Below are 19,697 nucleotides of genomic sequence, written 5' to 3' on the forward strand. Positions count from 1 at the left end.
AATTTAATTATAAATTAAAACTAACAATACTGTTTTTATAAATGTATATAGTAATAGAAAAAAAATAGGATATTAAAAATTCAAATGATCGAAATGAAGAGTCGACATTCCTTTAACATTCTCATATTCTCATATTTATTCATGAAACCATCTTTCAATAAATGTTAATTCTAAATTTTCCTATAAACAAATTGTGATGCATGTAATTACTATAAAAGTTTCTAATGGAAATATGTTTGTTTTATGTACGTTAATATTTTTAAAATCTTAAACCTAGGCCAGTCTTGCTTAGTGAACATTATTTTGCAAACTATATGTAAGATATAATTTTCAACATAAATATATATTAATGGAATGATCGAAGAAATAAATTTGTATTATAAAATAATTTTACAAATTAATGAATGAATTAATGGATATAAATCAACATGAAATATTATATTGATTTATAATTATATTCATTTCCCATTTCAAATAAAAGTATACTATACTAGATATATCTTTTGCAGATAATCATACAATATATATATTTCTCAATTTATAATTTGGAGAAACACAGCATTTTGCTATATATATATACATATATATATATATAGCTATAATTTTATTATTTTATAGTAATTTGTACCATTTGGAATATATAAATCTGTTAACAGAATTGTATTGGTGTGTTCTTGATCTGGCACGATAGCAAACAATGCTTGTGCGAATACAACTTACATTCTATATAATTAATTTATTTTTTTGATTTACAAACTAATTAAAAAATATGCTATGACTGGCAGATTTTCATGTATTCATAGAGAATATTATATAAAAAGAAATTAACGGAGAATAATGTAATAATATGTATATCAATAGGTTTATCAGAAAATGCTACATTATATTATTTTAATGCTTTTATATTAGACATGCATCCTGCTTTTCACAACAATCTCATATATGTAACAGAACAAGAGAAAATTTGGGGATACCTTCATATGATTATTTATTTAATTATTTATTTATATAATAGTCGAATTTTTTTTTTTATAAATTTGTTTACTCAAATAAATAAATTAACAATTAACGTTTGTTATGATTAGTAAAATATTGCTTATATTTAGCCAAATTTGCTGTTTCTTATTAGATTATTATCACATAAGTTACAATATGAAATTGTTTCTTAATGATCCCTATCACCATTTTGTACATCAATAGTACTTTTCTATGCATTTAGAATAAAAGAATTTTATATAGTGCCTTTTCTGTAATTTTATGAAAATTGATAAAAGAATTTCATCAATATAGCTATGTAAATGTTCACTTTTTGAAAATGGTGTTGCTCTATGATCTTATATTTTGGTGTTTTTGTTATTATATACACCTGAAATTCATACATGTTTTTAAAGTGTAGTGTGATATATTATCTACTTAAAATAAAACAATAATATGCTCCTAAGAAAATCCTCTACTTCTGATAATTTTTGTCTAATGAGACTGATAGCTTGATAACTATTAATTTGCATTTTGTAACTTTAATAACATAAAAGGTGTTATAGACACTTCAATATGTATTGTTTATTATAAAATGTATTATTTTAGTTCCATTGCGTACATATCTATAGATACCAAAAAAAAATGATAAATAAATAAATTTATACTTAAAAAAAAATATAATTTATCTAAAGAAAGATAAATGTTTTTGATTAATTTACTAATGTATTAATAAATGCTTGAAGCTTTATATAATTCAATTAAATTGTGCATGTTTTTACCACTGTTTAAATATATCTTCTTTTATCCATAATAAAAACTTGAGTATTTTTTATAGAATGAAATTAATGCACATTAATAATTTAGCGCTTATCTCTAAAACTGGAATCTATGTTTTATTATATGTCAAAATACAAATAAATTTTATACGAAAACTTATAAAATAATATAGCATTCAATCAATTAAGAAAAAGGCAGTAATTGATTATAAATAATACAAATTTTAATATTTAAATAAAAAATATTTTCTTCACTTAATATCTTAAATTAATTAAATTAAAGAATCAGTATTAGGCATCGTGTGTTAAAAGCTGATACTTTAAATTTAACATAAAAATAAAAAATGATGAATCTATACACATTACGTATAACTGAAAATTACACAAAAAATAAAATTAAAAAAAAATTGTATAATATAAAATATAAAGATAATTATATATATATATATATTATTTATGATGATGTAGTTGCATGTTGTGAATAAATTTCAAGTAAACATCCAATGTTTAAGCATTTTTATCACAAAATGATGAGTGATATAACTATGACAAAAAATCAATTTAACAACTTGACATTTACATAAATTGATCAATCAGTCTCATAGATACAAAAAAAAAGAACATAAAAATATACATTTACTTTGGTAGTTTCTTAAAATAACTACTAAAAAGCAAAATATCTATTAAATATTACTTCAAACAATCAAATTTGTATGTGTTATAGTATGCACAAATTATTAGCATTATCCAGTATATATACAGTTGTTGCTATTACAAAGGATTGGCATGACAGCAACACTGAAGTAATTAAAATACAAGAAGCAATACTGGATTATATTGCAGAAATAAGAGAATCCAATATAAGTCTTCATATAAGAAATACATTGATACCAATTAATTAGAAATACAAAACAATATTTCAATAATTTTGCATTTTTTCTTCCTAAATAGTTCAATTTAAAATTTTAAAAATGTTTTTCCCAAAAATCTCGATAACCTTTCAGAGTAAATCCATATATAATAATGTTATATATATTATTAATTAAATTAGAATAAGTAATAAAATAATTTTCTCAATCAGGAACCGATTTTCAATTAATCTATTATATAATTACAAATCTTGCTACATCATATGTTAATGTTGGTATTATTGAGGCATCTTTAATTTCTATAAATGGACTCATTATTATAACAATATGATACACTTCGGTATCATACAAAATGATTTTTCGATGCAAATAGACGTATAGATTGATTCCATACTAATATTTTTAATATCAGTTTCGGTCCCTGATATAAATTATGATTCAAAATATTTATACAAAATATTTTTTTAAGAGATAGACTTCATCGGCAGAAAGGCAAAATCTCTTTGTAAAATGCAAATGTTTCTTTCATATAATGCTCATTGAACGACGGTACCGTTTTCTAGAATTAGTTATAACAATAGGAACCGATATTGGAGCAGGGGGAGTTACAGGTGTAACAGGAGTTACCGGCGTAAGAGGAGTCACTGGCGTTTCAGCCGTTTGGGCTGAAGAGGGTAGCCTGAGCTACCAAATATAGTTTTCAGTTTGTGGAGCTCGCATAACTCCCACACCTCCACCAAGTCGTCTATAATTCATACAACCACATAGTTTCCACTGATTTTGTTCTGGATCGTATACTTCAATCGTTTTTAGATATGCTGTTCCATCAAATCCACCTACTGCATACAATTGACCATTCACTACTGCTAAACCAACCTATTTCAAAACGTGAGTAAATAAAATTAATTAAAACAATAAGGTAAAGGTATCTTAAAGCATTAAGATAAAATACACTTAAAAATAAATGGATAAATATACTTACTCCACTTCTTCTCGAAGTCATGGCTACTATAGGACTCCATGAATTTGTGTGAGGATTGTATCTTTCTGCGCTAGATAACTCCATACAATCATCGCGTCCTCCCACAGCATAAATTAAATTATTAAATACTGCACAGCCTAAATGTTTACGTCTAGTGGACATTGGAGATACTTGAGACCATTTATTGTGTCTAGGATCATATCTTTCTACAGTATTCAAAGGCGATTGTCCATCGGACCCGCCGATAGCATATAAATAACCACCAAGCACAGCAACAGCTACTCCTAATCTTCTTGTAGTCATTGGCGATACTTTTGACCATTTATTTTCTTTAGGATCATACCTAAAATAATTTTTAAATTTAAATAAATCATCTAATGAATTATAAATAATAAATAATAACACAGTATATTTTTGCACTGTGTGATATTGTAAATAAAATACAAAAGTAATCTACCTTTCAACGTGATTAAGACATTGTACTCCATCTTGACCACCTACTGCATAAAGATAACCATCCAAAACTGCAACACCTACACTCGTTCTACAAGATGTTGTAGGTGCAACATCACAAGACCATTGATTTGTTTGGGGATCGTACCTCTCTATACTATTTAAATAACTTTGTCCATCATGTCCGCCAACAGCATATAGTAATTCATTTAAAACTGCTACTCCTACACCACATCTTCGTTTACTCATTGGTGCAACCATTTTCCAATCTCCGGTATTAGGGTCAAATCTTTCTACACTTGCAATAGCATCACCAGAACACCAACCACCAACAGCAAATAATACCTCGCCTCTTCTCGTAGGCTTTCTAGGACGTGTTCTGGGTCCTTGCATTAATGGTCTTTCTTGTGGTAATAATAAGTAATTTTTTGCTTCGTCAACTAAATCTCTACATGCATCATCTGAACGAACTAATAAATCTGATCCTACAGTGCCTACTAAAAATTTTGGACTTAAAAGTGGCAGTCGCACATGTTGTAAAACTTGTGCTAAATGTTGTCTTCTTTCTGTTACATTATATTTAACCCAATTCATTACAGCACTGAAAACTTGTTCTTCCGTTCGTACATTTAATTCATCCGATGATATAATATCTACTAATTGTCCAACAGGTAATAACAGAAATTCTTCACTTTCCATTACCTACATAAAAACAGGAGAAATATTATACTATTGAAATATTTAAACAAATTGAAATTAATAGATGAAGAAATATTTATTACTTTGCTAAATTTAGTTACACAAATTACCTCTTGAAAATTATGTTGAGTAAATTTATCAGCAATACGTAAAAGTTCTCGACATGAATGAGTATCTGCGAAAGCTCTTATACCCAAACAATTCGACGGATCCAATTGTCGTTTTAAAAATTCACAGCATATATCTTGAATTTCTGCTAGCTGAAGAAGGCATGCTGCTGGAAGGAGAGTTTGGACATTTGCTTCCTCGACAATAATGTGTGAAGTGTAGCAAAATTCAATGAGTAATTCCATTGCCAATTCATCTATGTCACGTATTGTAACTTCAGTTTGACGAGATTCTGCTAACTCTCCAGTAAACATAGCTCTGTAATAATATACAAACAAATTTAACATATGTGTTGTATATTTTTTATTATTTGCTTTTAATATTTGGAATAAGAAGGAGAATTACCTGAAATAAGGACTGCAAGCAGAAAGAATGACTCTATGTGCAAATATCTTTCTAGAACCAATGTTAAGAACAACGTCACATAATTCTCTATGACGACGAAGAACATTGAGTTCAGTAAGCATAGCACGAGGATGCTTTTCCGATGTATGACTTAAACGTGCTGGAGAGGTAGCACGTTCTACAACCATGTCACCCATCCTTTGTGAGGATGGGACACTTGCCCCTGGTCTCCCTGAGGCACCCCTGGTCCCTCCAGCTAGCTGGAGGCGCAGTGGGGGTGACGCCCAGCCCCACACCGAGTCTATCTGCAACACCATTCACCGACCACCACAAGTATCGAAAGTACCTGCAGCAGCTCTGCTTCTACTGTACTACCTTTCCCTAAAAGTAAATATTATATTAGAAAAGAAAAACTATACTACCTAATCCTATTTTATCACACTTTATTTATTTGATATTCTGTAACTATTTTTGTACAAGACATATAATTAAGAAATAAATAATAATAAGCATATAATAATTTTGAAATTAGTAGAGTAAATTAAGATAATATCGAAAAAATATATTATACACTTACTTAATACATTTATGATTATCAGGTAAATATAAGTTTGTATAAAAAAATAGTTGTGAGCAAAACATCTACAACTTAAGTGGTTGAAAGTTATACAGTTGTACAAATCTGTGAAATTTTGAAGAAATACAAAATCATTTTTATAGATAAGAGACAAATAATAAATTTATTATTAGACGTTAACTTTAGTTATCTGTATCAATTAAAAACCAATTTGGTACATCATCTCTTTGAGTGTAATTTTATTGTTTTGTATACAATATAAAATGATTACAAAAATTAAAGAGAATAGCAAACAAACAAATGTGTTTGACAAAATGAAAATTTATAACATAAAAATGACATGTCAAGAGAGTGTGTATTTACTTTCAGTTCGTTCTCAAGCCCACTGGCATTAAAGAGTTCTTCAGTTATAGTCTTCGTTTATACTATTTAAGAAAACAAATTCGCCATGTAACGATTTGTTTTTAATATAATGTTAAGATAATATCATAAAGAAAATGTTATAAATTAATCTACTGCGCGTACCGCGATATTCGACGCGGGTAAACTTTCATTTTAACAAATATCACAAGATTTGTGGGTACCATTCGTAGTACACCATGATCGTCATGGACTGATCATACATATATATATTCAGTCTTATCCAGCTGTATAAATCATTGTACACATGACAAGATTATTCCTAGATTATTATTACCACATGAATCTAGGGAATTTTTTATTAAGCTAATAAAAAACATCACAGTTTTATTACTTTGTTGTTAATATTCAATAATAATAACAATTAATACAAAGACATTTTAAATGAACAATATTTATAAATAATTATAATATATTATAACTTATTATTGCGTACATAAATAATATTTGAAGCATTTAAATTATTTGACTATTTATGCATATATGTACGAAGCATAATATTGGTTTTACTATTAGAGGTACAATATGGCCGACAAAAACAAAGTTGTGTCAAACGAACCTGCTATAACACAACTTTCTCATCATGTACAAGAAAAATTATGTCAAACACGACCACCCTATCGACAAGGGAAAAAGTTGACTGCTGTTAAGGTAGCTTCGTAAATTTGTATCCTTTTACAATATAATTTTTGTGTGTGATTTTTTAGGTTATGTTAACTGTATATTTTGTATGAAAACATAATATTTTGATGTTTTATTTATAATTAATAAAAATTATGTTTTCTCAGTCTTTTTCAAAAATGGATCATTTTCATCATAAACACACAGTTCATATATATGTATATTATAATAAATCTTTTCATTTTGCATATATTTTCTCTAACACATCACCTCCACTCAACAGATATATACAATTAATGACGAATCTCAACATTTGATGATTTGTGATGTACCACAATTGCAATTAAGACAAGAAATAAAAAAGCTTGTCTTTCCTTATGGAGCTGTAAAAAAAGTTCATGTAGTTTCTAATTATCCTTCAGAAGAATTTACAGAAGCATATCATATACATTACCAAGATATACGAAGTGCAAGGTTTATATTTAGAAAATTTTATTATGTTTAATTTAAATAATTTAATTTTTTGTTATGCATAGCATAATAACAGAATTTTCAACATCATTTACAATGTACTGTGCAGAATAGCAAAGCACTTCCTTGATGGCAAGAATTTTTACGGTGGAATTCTACATGTTTTTTATGCTCCTGAATTGGAATCTATATCAGAGACAAGAGCAAAGCTTATGCAACGTTATAAAGATGTGTCCGTACGATTAAAACGTAATAAACAAGATTTTACACATAATAGGTATGTATGAAAAAGTTATCATTGTCAACTTATTTATCATTAATCAATGTTTTATAAAAATTTTTTTATTTATAATGTTAGGGAATTATCACAAAGACAACAAACAGTAACTTCACTGTCTTTTCCTATGAACGAATTTAAGCAAACTAATTATCAAACTAATTACAATGAACCTTTTTATTATAATGATCAACAATTAAACTATGAATCTAATGCAGTAACAGAAAGGAGAAATATACATAATACTGAAGCGTCAACTTCAACAACTGTACTACCAGTTCAGTCTGAAATAGTAGATACTGGAAATATAAGTGGTGCAGGACATTCATTAACAGGAATAAAAAATTATGATAAATGTAAAAAAATAAAAAATTACAAAGGACGATCTATTAGAGATAATTTTAAAGTTAAAGTAATTAGGCCATCAATTATAGATACTAGCACTATTTTAAAATCTAATATTAAAGATAAAAACGTATCTAATAACACAAATAAGACAGACAGAAATACTATTGTTATTAAAAAAGTACCGGATAATGATGCGATTAAAAAAAGAATTATTTTAAAAAATTCAAGGTAGTGTATTTGTTGAACATAATTTACATTCATATACGAATACAGATAGAAATTTATTTACAAATTTATATTGTTTAAAATATATCAGTAAGATTAATACATATTAATTTTTCAGTATTAAACAGTTAATAAAACCAAGTCAAGATCTTCAAAATTCAATACAAACAGTTAAATTTCAAATACGATCGGCTTTACAAAAGCATAGTGATAAAAATCCTAAGTCCTAATTTAAAGAAAACAATAATATGATAAATAAATATATTCATTTGCTAATAGTACAAAAGGTTTGACAATTTCATTAATCAATATTGATTACACAATTTATTTTATATTTATAAATAATTATTTAAATAATAACTGTAGAATTAACATCCCATTTAATTCCATTATGTTTTGACTTATCATAAGATTTCTTATGAAGTAGTGTATTTTCATATTGTATCAAATTATTGCAATTTTTGTTTTGTAACATATTTGGAGGGGAATTAGTCAATACTGTATCTAATTGAGCATTATTACACCTATTCCCAAGAGGTGTTCGTTTCTAAAAACAACAAAAGAAACAAGAATAAAAATTAAATGAATGTTGTTACCATACGAAGTATTATTTATATTTGCATATAATATATAATTGAATACCTTTGACATTTTATTTATATTTGTATTATGTTGTATAAAAGTTTTTTTATTTGTTTTTACTTTTTTTTTATTATCTAATGTATCTTGTACATCTTTATTTTCATCTTCAGTTCTAATTGTAAGTTGTTCAGGTTTTGATTTATTTCTTTTTATTACATCATCATCATCAAATATAACTTCAATTTCTTCTTTAGATGGATATGACAATTTTTCTTCATCATTTTCTTGATCACTATATTCATTAATCTCAGGCTGCTCTAAATTTTCAGATAACTCTGAGTCACTCCATATTTTAATCGTATTTATACTAGCAAGATCTCTATTTTGTAAGTTTGTCATACTATAAGTACTATCATTATTGACATTTTCGTTACTCATATGATTAGTATTATCACTTACATGTAATTTAGTTTCACTTATGCTATCAGAATTATTAAATTGCAAAGATTTAATTACTTCGCATGTTTCATCCACTACTGCTAATATTTCAGGTGTATCAGACGATATTGTTTCGCAATACATAAATCTTAGATGATCATTTGTTTCACTATATGAGCCTACATTTTCTTCAGATTCTGTTTGTAAATATTTAGTTGTTTTTTGTACAGTAATTGGTGTTCTATCAAAATCTGTAGATGGAGATCTTGGATCATATTTTAAACTCTCCATATGTTTTAAGTTAAGTAATGGTAATATTTCTGTATTATTTTTTATCCCAAGAATTTGTCTTTTGCAAGATGTAAAGTTATCAACCTAAATAATAATAAATTTAATATATTTTATTATATATGAGATATTCATTCAGATCAATAAATGTTTAAAATGTATTATAATGATAGTAGCTAAAATTTAAATAACTTACCGAAATTGGTGTTCTGGGCTGATCAACATTTGGTGATCTTGGATCGAGATACTTATTTAATGTCGAGGGTGACATCGTTGAATCAAAATTAGTTTCTAAATACGGTTTTTTCAGGATATTTTTTGACAATACATCAACTGCCATTCTTGTATTATTAGATGATGCATGATTAATCTATTGATTTTTATTTTATTATTTTTTATATACTTATTCTTTTTATCGTTTATAACAAAACAAACCAAAATATTTATACGAAAATAAAACATTATTAACAGGTGACAGCAAATATAAGATAATTCATTTCTATTGTATATTTTAAAATAAATTCAATTATATAAATTATATATATAATTATAAAAATTTATTGTATGAATTTTATAGAATCTTACCTGTATTGGCGTTCTACATATTTCAGTAGTAAGTGATCTTGGATCTGTCAACAATTGTTGATGTGTACTTGAATTATTACATTCTTTTTCCAAATTTGATTGTTCCATAGTTTCAGTTATTTCTTCATTATGTTTTTCTACATTACCACGTGAAAAAAATCTACTCGTATAATTACCCATCACAAATTTATCTTGGAAATTCTTTAATTAAAGTATATTTAATGAATTACAAATATTCAAGTCTTTTAACGGTTTCTTTTATTTCCCTATACCAACAGTTAATTTGCCCGGCGTTTTACTACACAGAACAGTAATGTATATAGAAGAAGAAAAACCCGACGAGTACTTATTACTAATCTATCATTGGCTAAACACGAAATAAACATTCAAAATTGATTGGTCAAGATTCAAATGTAATACCAATATACAAAGTCTAAAATTTTTTAAAAAGAGCTTACGGAATTGTTTTTATGTGATGAAATTTAAAATTAGTTTAAATTAGATTAGTTAAAATTAACATTTTTTAATACTTAATTTTATGTTTATTGCCTATGTGTCTCCACTAATATGTGCAGTGCAATGTAGCAACACTAATTCGGTTCATGGTATGTCAAATTTATCGTAAATTTTTTTAATTGATACGTTTGGATGTCTTTCATTGTATTAACATCTAATGAAATATCTAACATAAGTAATTATTAAGGAGCCAAGGGACATTTTGTTGGTCCTAATTTAAGAATAATATTTGGTTGGCAAGAAAGTAATTGCCGATTTTTATTATAGGTGTCTCATTCCCATTTTTATAATACTCGTTAATGTTATGATTTTCTTTTTATTGTATACGTTATCTGTAATCCTTACTTAACGTTATGAAATCATTGCGTAGATATTATCTTAATGTTCTTTCTTTATTTCAATATTAATATGGAATGCAAAAATGAACATTTTCGTAATATCTTGCTTTATTATTTCCGTAAAGGAAAGAACGCAAGGCAAGCCGCAAAAAAGATACGTGATGTCTACGGTGATGAAGCCCTTAAAGAAAGACAATGCCGAAATTGGTTTGAAAAATTCCGTTCTGGAGATTTTTCTCTTAAAGATGACCAACGTTCAGGTCGACCAGTTAAGCTGAATGAGGATGAAATCAAAACCATCATCGAAGCGGATCGTCACATAACTACACGGGAGATTGCAGAGAAGGTAAATGTTTCACATACAACCATTGAGAATCATTTAAAACGTATTGGGCTCGTTAAGAAGCTGGATATTTGGGTTCCGCACGATTTGAAAGAAATTCATCTGACACAGCGTATCAACGTTTGCGATTTTTTGCTTAAACGCAATGAATTCGATCCATTTTTAAAAAGAATCATCACTGGAGACGAAAAGTGGATTGTATACAACAATGTCAATCGAAAACGATCGCGGTGCACGTCTAATGAGTCATCGCAAACCACGTCAAAGGCAAATATCCAAAAAAAGAAGATTTTTCTGTCAATTTGGTGGGATTGGAAAGGTCTGGTGTATTTTGAGCTGCTTCCAAGGAACCAAACCATTAATTCGGAGGTCTACTGTCGGCAACTGGACAAATTGAATGCAGCAGTCAAGGAAAAGCGACCAGAATTGGTCAATCGTAAAGGTGTCATTTTCCACCAGGACAATGCTAGGCCGCACACGTCTTTGGCCACTCGGAAAAAATTGATGGATATTGGTTGGGAATTGATGTTACACCCACCATATAGCCTTGATCTTGCACCATCGGATTATTACTTATTTCGATCTTTGGACAGCTCCCTCCATGGTAAGACTTTTAATAATGATGACGCTGTAAAATCGTACTTACTTCAGTTTTTGACCGAAAAAGATCAGATTTTCTACGAGCGTGGAATTTTCAAGTTGTCAGAGAGATGGCAAAAGGTCATCGAACAAAATGGAAAATACATCATAGATTAAAGTTCATTCCAAGTAAGAAAAAAACCACTTTTATTTTATGGAAAAATCGGCAATTACTTTCTTGCCAATCCAATAATTGCAATCAATTATAAATAATGAATAAATCTGAATGTTCATTTCTATAAATTTACTTATATTTCTCATTTAAATTTTCTTGATTATATATTGGAATAATTGTCCGGATATACTTATTACAAAATTCTAAAACTTTAACAAATCATCTTACATTAATAACTTGTATTTTATTATTTGATTCTCTTACAATATTCTTCTAAATATAAGTAGTTTGATTATAATGAACAAATATGGATAGCTAATTCCCATATTACAATATTTATGTTTTTATAATCCTAGATTCGGGAAGAGTATGGTACCCTTTTGGGTCCCTAATGTTACGGTATTGAGCACTTGATGCGCCCAATTTCAATCAAAGAAATAAAGTGTCACAGCATACTTCGGTTTAAAGAAATACAAAAAATTTACGATTTCGGGAAAACAAAAGTTCATAAATTTATGATTGGTCATTTATTAATTAATTATAATTTGGCCATATGTCGACATTACTTTATTAACCTCATCGTACTATTATTTGCCCACTTTTTACTTCCATCACATTTGGTTGCGATTACACGTTTCTATGCTCCTAAATATTTATACGTGTATCAGCAATATATAAGTTGACGAGTTAATAGCTATTATAATACGAATTATTACAAGTCGATTTAAAATTTGAGGTTAGAATAAAAATTTATATTCTTACTACTATTCATTAGCAGTTTTAAATATTCGGCTGATTATGAGTATGCGTTTGAAGTGTGACTTGATAAATTTTATATTAGACGTGCATGATTTAATGTAATATACAAATCAAATTGTTAATAATATTTTCTAAATAAAGAAATGCGAGTTTACTACTTCTTTCTGAAATTTGTTTTGAAAGAAAAGTAAAATGACAATTTATTTTTACGCCATGAAATTATATCATGGAATAAACACGAGTAGTAATATTTAGAATACTGGTACCTTTGTACTGTATTTAATACTTTATCAAATATTTCAGTAAGTGTGAGTGTTAATATGGAGATATGAGATCTAATATGATTTCAAATTAAATTTATTATTATTTATTATTAATGTTAATTTTAATATTAAAAAGGAGTATATATTAAATATTTTCTAATAAAGACTGTGGTTGTTAAGAATGTGTAAGTTACTGATAATTTTCATTACAGGAGTTAACTTAATTATAATTTAAACATATATCTTTGGTTCACTACATGTTATATAAAAAACATCTGTAATAAATTTAAATAAAGCTTTTTTACTTTTTTCATTAACATTATTAGTTAAAATTATTATCAATTTGTTGGCCAATCTGAGTACATATCGTCAGTTACTCTATTGGGATATATAAACATGTTCTTAATATGTTAATATATAACAAACATAAATAAAAATTAAGATTTAAATATTAACATACACAATAATATAAATAATTTTTAGATTAAGAGAATACTTCTTTGTGTGAATTAGCTGTAATAGTATTTTAACAGTTATATTTATATATGGTATTTTTGTAGTTAGTAGATTAATTGCTACTCTATTGCATTTGAAAATATAAAGTTTATGGAAGACTTGTTTAATAATAATAATAATAATAATTATAATAATAATAATAATAATAATTATAATAATAATAATAATAATAATGATAATGATAATAATAATAATAATGATAATAACATACAGAAATAAAGAAGGGAATCAGGAATCAGTCAGCTATCACAGATAATTATTTGTAAAGAAATGTATTCTCTATTGTGTATATTATTTATTAAATAAAACATTTTTTATAACTATTACTTTTAATTATATATTTCACTCAAGTATATTTAATTACTTTCTCACATCTACTTTCATGAGACAAAATTATCCTTTAATGCTTAATGCTCTTGACGACATGCATTCATAGTGATTGACAAAATGGTAAGAACTTTCAAACGTGTAAAATCACAGTTTCTATATACTGCATACTTGTAATATGAAATTTAGCAATCTAGTATATATCAGCAATCATCGAATAACACGGATAAGTATATTCGATTAGCTATATACTGATAGCCAATGTATTCTTTATCTCCAACAAAATGTATCATTTGTTCTGAAAAATCGCTCATCATTATGAGTATACAGCATTATTCTATCCCATGGACGATAAATCTTGAAAAATTAAAGAGATTCGAAAGGTTGCAATCTAACTTTTTCCATGTATTAGATTTTATTCCTGTTCTACGCTAATGTCAACAGTTTTCACTCTGGAAGAGTCAGTTGGAAGTAGCCGAAGTCGTTCTGGCTCTGCATCAAGCATAATAATACACATAAAGCTTTTACCCGAAGTTTGATCTCTTGGATAAATTGTTACAGGTGCGAATTTATCAACAGAACCATCGACATATGAGCAAAGTTTCCTATATACTTGAGGGAAGTGCCTCTTAAGGGAAACGCCACGAAGTTTTAATTGTCTTTGAATATTTGTGAAGCCAATTTCTCTTGCTCTTCTAGATGCATTCTGACTAACGCTGGTGCTAGTTGGCAATGATGTGAGAACAAGCGTTTCCGGCGAGTCCATTTCCCTGGTGATGTTGCATGGTGATGTTGTTTGTTGCTTACCTTGTGGTGATGTAGAGAAATTTGGCTGTCTAAAAGCTGAATCCAAACGAAGTTTGGCGCACCGTGATACTAATTGCCGTTCCCATTTAACAGCACCGCTTGTTGGTACCTCGCTAACAACGCAAATGGCAACATAAAGAACCAATCTGGTGTCCGGGTTGTAGGATTTACAAAGCCTCATTACTTCGGCATAGAGCTCTGCACCCATTTCACCAGGTAATAGATCTGACCATCTGATGTAAGTAGGCTCGCCAAGCTCTGGAAAACCATTTCCAACGAATCTCTCTGCCGCGCCTGGACTTGAAAAGAAACATTTTACTGCGCCACGTCCATGGGAAGCATAACCGCGTTTAGCCAAGGCGGAAATGTGCCTTAAAGTTCTTGGATCCTCCTTTGCTGATGATAATACTTCTTTGCAGAGACTACCAGCACGAGAATGCAAACAGATTCTTCTATGTCGCTGCCAATGAGCCCTTCTACATTCTCTTGAGCAGTACAAGCAGGTGCAGTTGTGGCAGCTCTTGTAGGATTTTCTTGCTTCGAGTAAAGTGGCAGAATTAGTGCATTTATTATTTCGACAGTGCACTATCTTGTCAGTGGCATTCGTTGTCAGACCATTTCTCTCTTGTTGAGCATTATCGAAGGAGACCCGTCGTCGACGCTGCTGACCAGCAGATTTTGACTGTAAGGAAGCTGATGCAGTTTTTGAAGATATCAGGTCGCTCCCATCGCTCTTTCGTCTTGTCAGCTTTACTGCGTCACACGAGCCATGTTGATCCTCGTACGATTCCTGTAGCTCGAGCGTGCTTCTAACGGACTCTGCGACATTTCATTAATTTTCGACATCGTCAGAGTAAGATAAAATTTTGAATTTAAGCGATAAAAGGCAAGATGGGATAACAATAAGCTGTGGAGAAGGAAGGACATCTTATTTGTCTGTTTTCTAATACAATTCTATTATTTTTACCTAAGAACATATTTCTCACTGATTTTTAGGATGAGATAGGTAATAGACAGGAATAATTAACACAAGGAAGATGTGTAATTGGTGGTGTCCTTGTGATTCCAACAGACTTTACTTCTACCAGGAACTGTATACTGTTGCGAACATACTTCTTTCTAACAGGTTATGGTGTAATAATTCAAATTAAAACGTTGGTTTTAATCATGCAAAATAAATTATTTACCGTTAATAGCTATCTCAATGTAATTCGTGCATTCATAAATATTTATTTATTCTATCAATTGAATTAACTACATAAATTATTATGTTCATTAGGTAAATCGATTTTGTAAAATTATCAATACTCCCTACGCTATTACTAAATCAAGCTTATAATTGTAACAATTATACATATACAGGTGTTTGAACGTTTAATATATCTATATCACTTTGTTTTCCGTTCGATCGAAACACACACACACATCTTTCATTTAAAAATACAATTTTAATTCATAATGCTTTAATAAAATAATCTTTTACAGATAGAGGATACTCCAGTCCGTCGTGACGTGATGATAAACGATTGTCCCGTTGATACTCGATCCCAGAAATCTTTTCTCTTTTGATATTCATCGAAGATTTTTACACATTGGTTTCTACTTCGAACTTCGTAGTGATTGCCACTGCGCACTTTGTATCGTTAATAAGATATTTATAATTGTACTTTAATTATTATTATTATTATTATTATTTTTTGATTTTTTTTTTTTAAACATCTCCTCTCTTTTTATTATATCTTCGGACATTTAAAAAGTGCCCGTTTCGATCGTTCGTGTTGACTCTCTTGTAAATTCGCTTTCGTATTAAATTGCGTTGGCTCCATCTTGCACCATTATCGTATTAAAGCGTTAAGCATTACTTCGGTTCGTATTATAAAGATTCGTCATTTAGAAGTAATCATTTGATCGTGTATCTTTTTGATAAAGGAGTTCTACATATGTATATTTTGATGATTACGTCAAGTGATACAACCTGCGTATGTACAGATATACATACACGGTATTAGACCTCAATAGAAATTTTGTTGTGCGTCAAAACGTAAACTTACATAGTCCTCCTACCTTGGAGGTCTTGACGTAGGTCGCTGCAGCTTTTCCCGGCTTTAGCATTAGTTTGACCAATGTTTGATCGATGACGCATGGACGCCGAAGTCGTAGAGCTAACTACAGGACCTGGTCCAGGACTAGGTGTACGCGACGCAGGTGGCAGACCCAGAAGGGAATCAAGGACATCCTCTAGAGTCGTTGACCCGGGGCTTGGTTTGTTTCGCGGTACAGCCGATGTCATCGTCATCTCGACCATGTCACCCTGTCCCGAATCTAATCGATTTTATTGAAAGAAAAGAAAAAAAAAATAGAGACAGGCACAAGGTCACTCTCTTAGAAGAAGCGAATATTTTTATCTGTTATATCTCACTTCCTATTCCCATAATGCTATTTAACTCGTTATTTAATCATTATTTTATATTATATGAATGATATGCTAGATCGTTATTACGGAATTATCGCGTTTATTAGTCCAAGCGAGCTGTATAATTAATACCGATTATTATTATTATATAAAAGTAAAGAAACAAGAAGAAGAAGAACACGATCAGAAGCGGCATGCGCGTAAATACGCGATTTTAGAAAAAATTGGATTTATTATTTAAATAATTATAAGAAAGCGATTAACACAAGGATTCCATTAAACCTTCAAAACACTGACTTCTTAAAAACTCTATACTGTTGTAGGGCTCCATTAGAACCATAGATATATAGTTCAAGCAATAAGATGTAATACTCAATCGTTTCTAAGAAAACTAAAGGAGAAGTTTCACATTCATTATTATATACTAGTATAATAATAAAGAGGGATGGATTAAAAAATATTCAGCCTAACACACGACAGTGAGATGAAAAGTTTTTAGTCTAACACCGAGAGTGGATTGAAAAGTATTGAACCTAACACAAGAGGGGCTGAAAAGTTTTGAGTTCAACACGCAATGGGGTGGATTGAAAAGTTTTGAGCCTAACACGCGACGGTGGGTTGAAAAGTCCTGAGCTTAACACAGGCCGAAACTTCTTCCTTTGTTTTCTTGAAAACGGTTGAGTATTGGGTCTTATTGCTTTGCACAGTATATAAGTGGTCCTAATGGACCCCTACAACAGTGTAGAGTTTAAAAAAAAAATTGATATTGACAAGGTCGTATGGAATCGTTACAAGTGTTGGACGCGCGTTCTACACGCGTGCGAATGAAATTTTTATATGAAATCGATTTGCACGAGAGAAAAGTTTTACGTAATAAATATAGGAATTTACATAGGGAAGTGCGCCAGTTGTGTGGCATGCTACGGATATGGGTCGCTTTTATGAAGATCACACGGAAGATATACTATAAAAGAAGCAATTACAGACATCTGCAATTTAGCTGTAGCTGTTGCCAATTTTCTTTTCTTCTTCTTTATATATATATAAAATTCTAGTGGCTGGKAAAGTTACGAAAGGAAACTATTGAAGTTCTTAAATTATCGTCAATGCGGGTTTACTAGATGAACGTTATATAAAAAAGAAAAAAATAATTATATCACCTTACGGTTAATGAATATGGGACAACCAGTCTTCTTCGTGTCATTGAGCATTTATGGGTTGGCTATTATAATACTGTTGAAGTATTTTATCGTAGATTGCGAACTAAGGCCAGTGATAGATATATACACGTAAATATACTTCTGACCGTGATTCCGTTTGGGAGCCACGCTGTCGTCTACTAGTCTTGACCTAGAGCTAGACCGAAATGTGATCGATGTGCAAAGGAATCGTTGTACTACGATTGCTTGTCAAAAAGAGGGAGAGAGAGAGAGAGAGAGAGAGAGAGAGAGAGAGAAAAAATTCTATTTTGTTTCACGTAATCAATAATTTTTCTTTTTGTTTCTTAACTTTTGTGTCGTATTATTTTTCTTTTTCTTCTCATACACTTAAAGTTTATTCGTATAAGAATGAGCGAGCACATTATATTTTTTTTCTTTTATGTTAGAATAAAAACGAAAGCAAGACAGAGAAAGAGAGAGAAAGAAAGAAAGAAAGAGAAATTATTAAGAAAAAGAACAAACACATGATTTTTGAATATCTGAAACGAAAGCATATAGCGAAAAATGATAGCAAGCCAATTATAACACAAAATTCGTCACTTACCGTGGAAATATAACATGGACGGATTATAAATAATAATAATAACAACGACAACAACAACAATAATAATAATAATAATAATAATAATAAAAACAAAAAATAATCCCTCCCACAAAAGAAAATTCTGGACGAATTTAAGAATTTGGAAGATTATTGGATAAAAGATTGTACAAGAGCATCCGAAGAATGCTGGGAAAACGGTCGGATTGATTAAAGAGGGATGAAAAAAGGAAAAAAGGGGCCTAACGCAAAGGGTGAAAAGAATAATTTATTGTTAAAAAGGATAAATATACTTTCTACAGATAAATAAGAACAAAAAATATAAGTACAAGAATTATCTTTGAAGAGTAACTGCTGGAAGCACTCATACGTGAACGGTTTTTTGTTTATATATATATATATATATATATATATTCGTTATATACATATATATATGTATTAACGAACACAAAGAGAGTAGAGTACGATACTTATAGAGCAAAATTAATGCGGCCCACGACGTGCTTTTGAACACGATGTATGTACATACATTCTACGGCGAGCGATCATGGTACTGCGATCATTACTCTGTAACAGGAAGTATACCTTCCCGAATTTTGGGCAAATCGTTACCTGGGAGAACTGATTGTATGTCGCGAATGTGCTTGTTTTGTTGTTGCAAGAGTAATGGTGATAATAGCAATCCTGGTAATAGTATTACTACTTTTTTTTAACTACGACTGACGATGGTAATAATAATAATAATAATAATAATAATAATAATAATAATAATAATAATAATAATAATAATAATAATAA

General features: G+C 29.3%; 4 protein-coding genes across 12 annotated transcripts in view; 1 reads left to right on the plus strand and 3 right to left on the minus strand.

The window, feature by feature from the left end:
• Positions 1-2,227: 2,227 nt before the first annotated feature.
• LOC106787780 (kelch-like protein diablo) lies at positions 2,228-6,457 on the minus strand. Of its 2 annotated transcripts, XM_014750434.1 has the most exons (7): positions 6,211-6,457; positions 5,848-5,952; positions 5,271-5,651; positions 4,868-5,183; positions 4,063-4,760; positions 3,606-3,948; positions 2,228-3,499 (listed from the first exon to the last, which is right to left on the minus strand). In XM_014750434.1, the coding sequence occupies exons 3-7, from the start codon at positions 5,585-5,587 to the stop codon at positions 3,308-3,310; spliced, it is 1,866 nt and encodes a 621-aa protein (XP_014605920.1). In that variant the 5' UTR covers positions 5,588-5,651; positions 5,848-5,952; positions 6,211-6,457; the 3' UTR covers positions 2,228-3,307. The 2 variants fall into 2 exon arrangements, with proteins under 2 accessions (XP_014605920.1, XP_014605919.1); XM_014750433.1 differs by lacking the exon at positions 5,848-5,952.
• Positions 6,458-6,748: 291 nt separating this feature from the next.
• LOC106787751 lies at positions 6,749-8,801 on the plus strand. 2 transcript variants are annotated; one of them, XM_014750381.1, is made up of 5 exons: positions 6,749-6,918; positions 7,172-7,362; positions 7,469-7,636; positions 7,718-8,212; positions 8,328-8,801. In XM_014750381.1, the coding sequence occupies exons 1-5, from the start codon at positions 6,793-6,795 to the stop codon at positions 8,437-8,439; spliced, it is 1,092 nt and encodes a 363-aa protein (XP_014605867.1). In that variant the 5' UTR covers positions 6,749-6,792; the 3' UTR covers positions 8,440-8,801. The 2 variants fall into 2 exon arrangements, with proteins under 2 accessions (XP_014605867.1, XP_014605868.1); XM_014750382.1 differs by having other exon boundaries at positions 6,778-6,934.
• On the minus strand, positions 8,247-10,403 carry LOC106787750 (myb-like protein D). The gene is made up of 4 exons (XM_014750379.1): positions 10,103-10,403; positions 9,714-9,887; positions 8,852-9,604; positions 8,247-8,756 (listed from the first exon to the last, which is right to left on the minus strand). The coding sequence occupies exons 1-4, from the start codon at positions 10,280-10,282 to the stop codon at positions 8,559-8,561; spliced, it is 1,305 nt and encodes a 434-aa protein (XP_014605865.1). The 5' UTR covers positions 10,283-10,403; the 3' UTR covers positions 8,247-8,558.
• Positions 10,404-13,794: 3,391 nt separating this feature from the next.
• The window catches only part of LOC106787749, a 26,976-nt gene continuing 21,073 nt past the window's right edge, over positions 13,795-19,697 (minus strand). For 2 of the 7 annotated variants that reach the window (XM_014750374.1, XM_014750373.1), the window contains 2 exons: positions 16,790-17,047; positions 13,795-15,544 (listed from right to left, as the gene is read on the minus strand). In XM_014750374.1, the coding sequence (XP_014605860.1) occupies positions 14,334-15,544; positions 16,790-17,047 (1,469 nt within the window). In that variant the 3' untranslated portion in view covers positions 13,795-14,333. Of the gene's footprint in view, positions 15,545-16,479; positions 16,701-16,776; positions 17,048-19,697 lie in introns of those variants that run through there. The other 5 variants (XM_014750372.1, XM_014750377.1, XM_014750378.1 and 2 more) reach the window with 5 other exon arrangements.

Source organism: Polistes canadensis, unplaced genomic scaffold (genome assembly GCF_001313835.1).
Source record: "Polistes canadensis isolate GaletaPanama2010 unplaced genomic scaffold, ASM131383v1 scaffold_114, whole genome shotgun sequence".
NCBI lineage: Eukaryota > Metazoa > Arthropoda > Insecta > Hymenoptera > Vespidae > Polistes > Polistes canadensis.

Coding starts and splice junctions, on each gene's coding strand:
- LOC106787750 (XM_014750379.1), bottom strand. CDS start 10,282: ATGGGTAATTATACGAGTAGATTTTTTTCACGTGGTAATGTAGAAAAA. Junction 9,605..9,713: donor AGCCCAGAACACCAATTTCG/GTAAGTTATTTA, acceptor ATTATTATTTAG/GTTGATAACTTTACATCTTG. Junction 8,757..8,851: donor ATATAAATAAAATGTCAAAG/GTATTCAATTAT, acceptor TGTTGTTTTTAG/AAACGAACACCTCTTGGGAA.
- LOC106787780 (XM_014750433.1), bottom strand. CDS start 5,587: ATGGTGTTGCAGATAGACTCGGTGTGGGGCTGGGCGTCACCCCCACTG. Junction 3,949..4,062: donor TGTCTTAATCACGTTGAAAG/GTAGATTACTTT, acceptor AAATTATTTTAG/GTATGATCCTAAAGAAAATA. Junction 3,500..3,605: donor TGACTTCGAGAAGAAGTGGA/GTAAGTATATTT, acceptor GTTTTGAAATAG/GTTGGTTTAGCAGTAGTGAA.
- LOC106787751 (XM_014750381.1), top strand. CDS start 6,793: ATGGCCGACAAAAACAAAGTTGTGTCAAACGAACCTGCTATAACACAA. Junction 7,363..7,468: donor CAAGATATACGAAGTGCAAG/GTTTATATTTAG, acceptor TGTACTGTGCAG/AATAGCAAAGCACTTCCTTG. Junction 7,637..7,717: donor CAAGATTTTACACATAATAG/GTATGTATGAAA, acceptor TTATAATGTTAG/GGAATTATCACAAAGACAAC.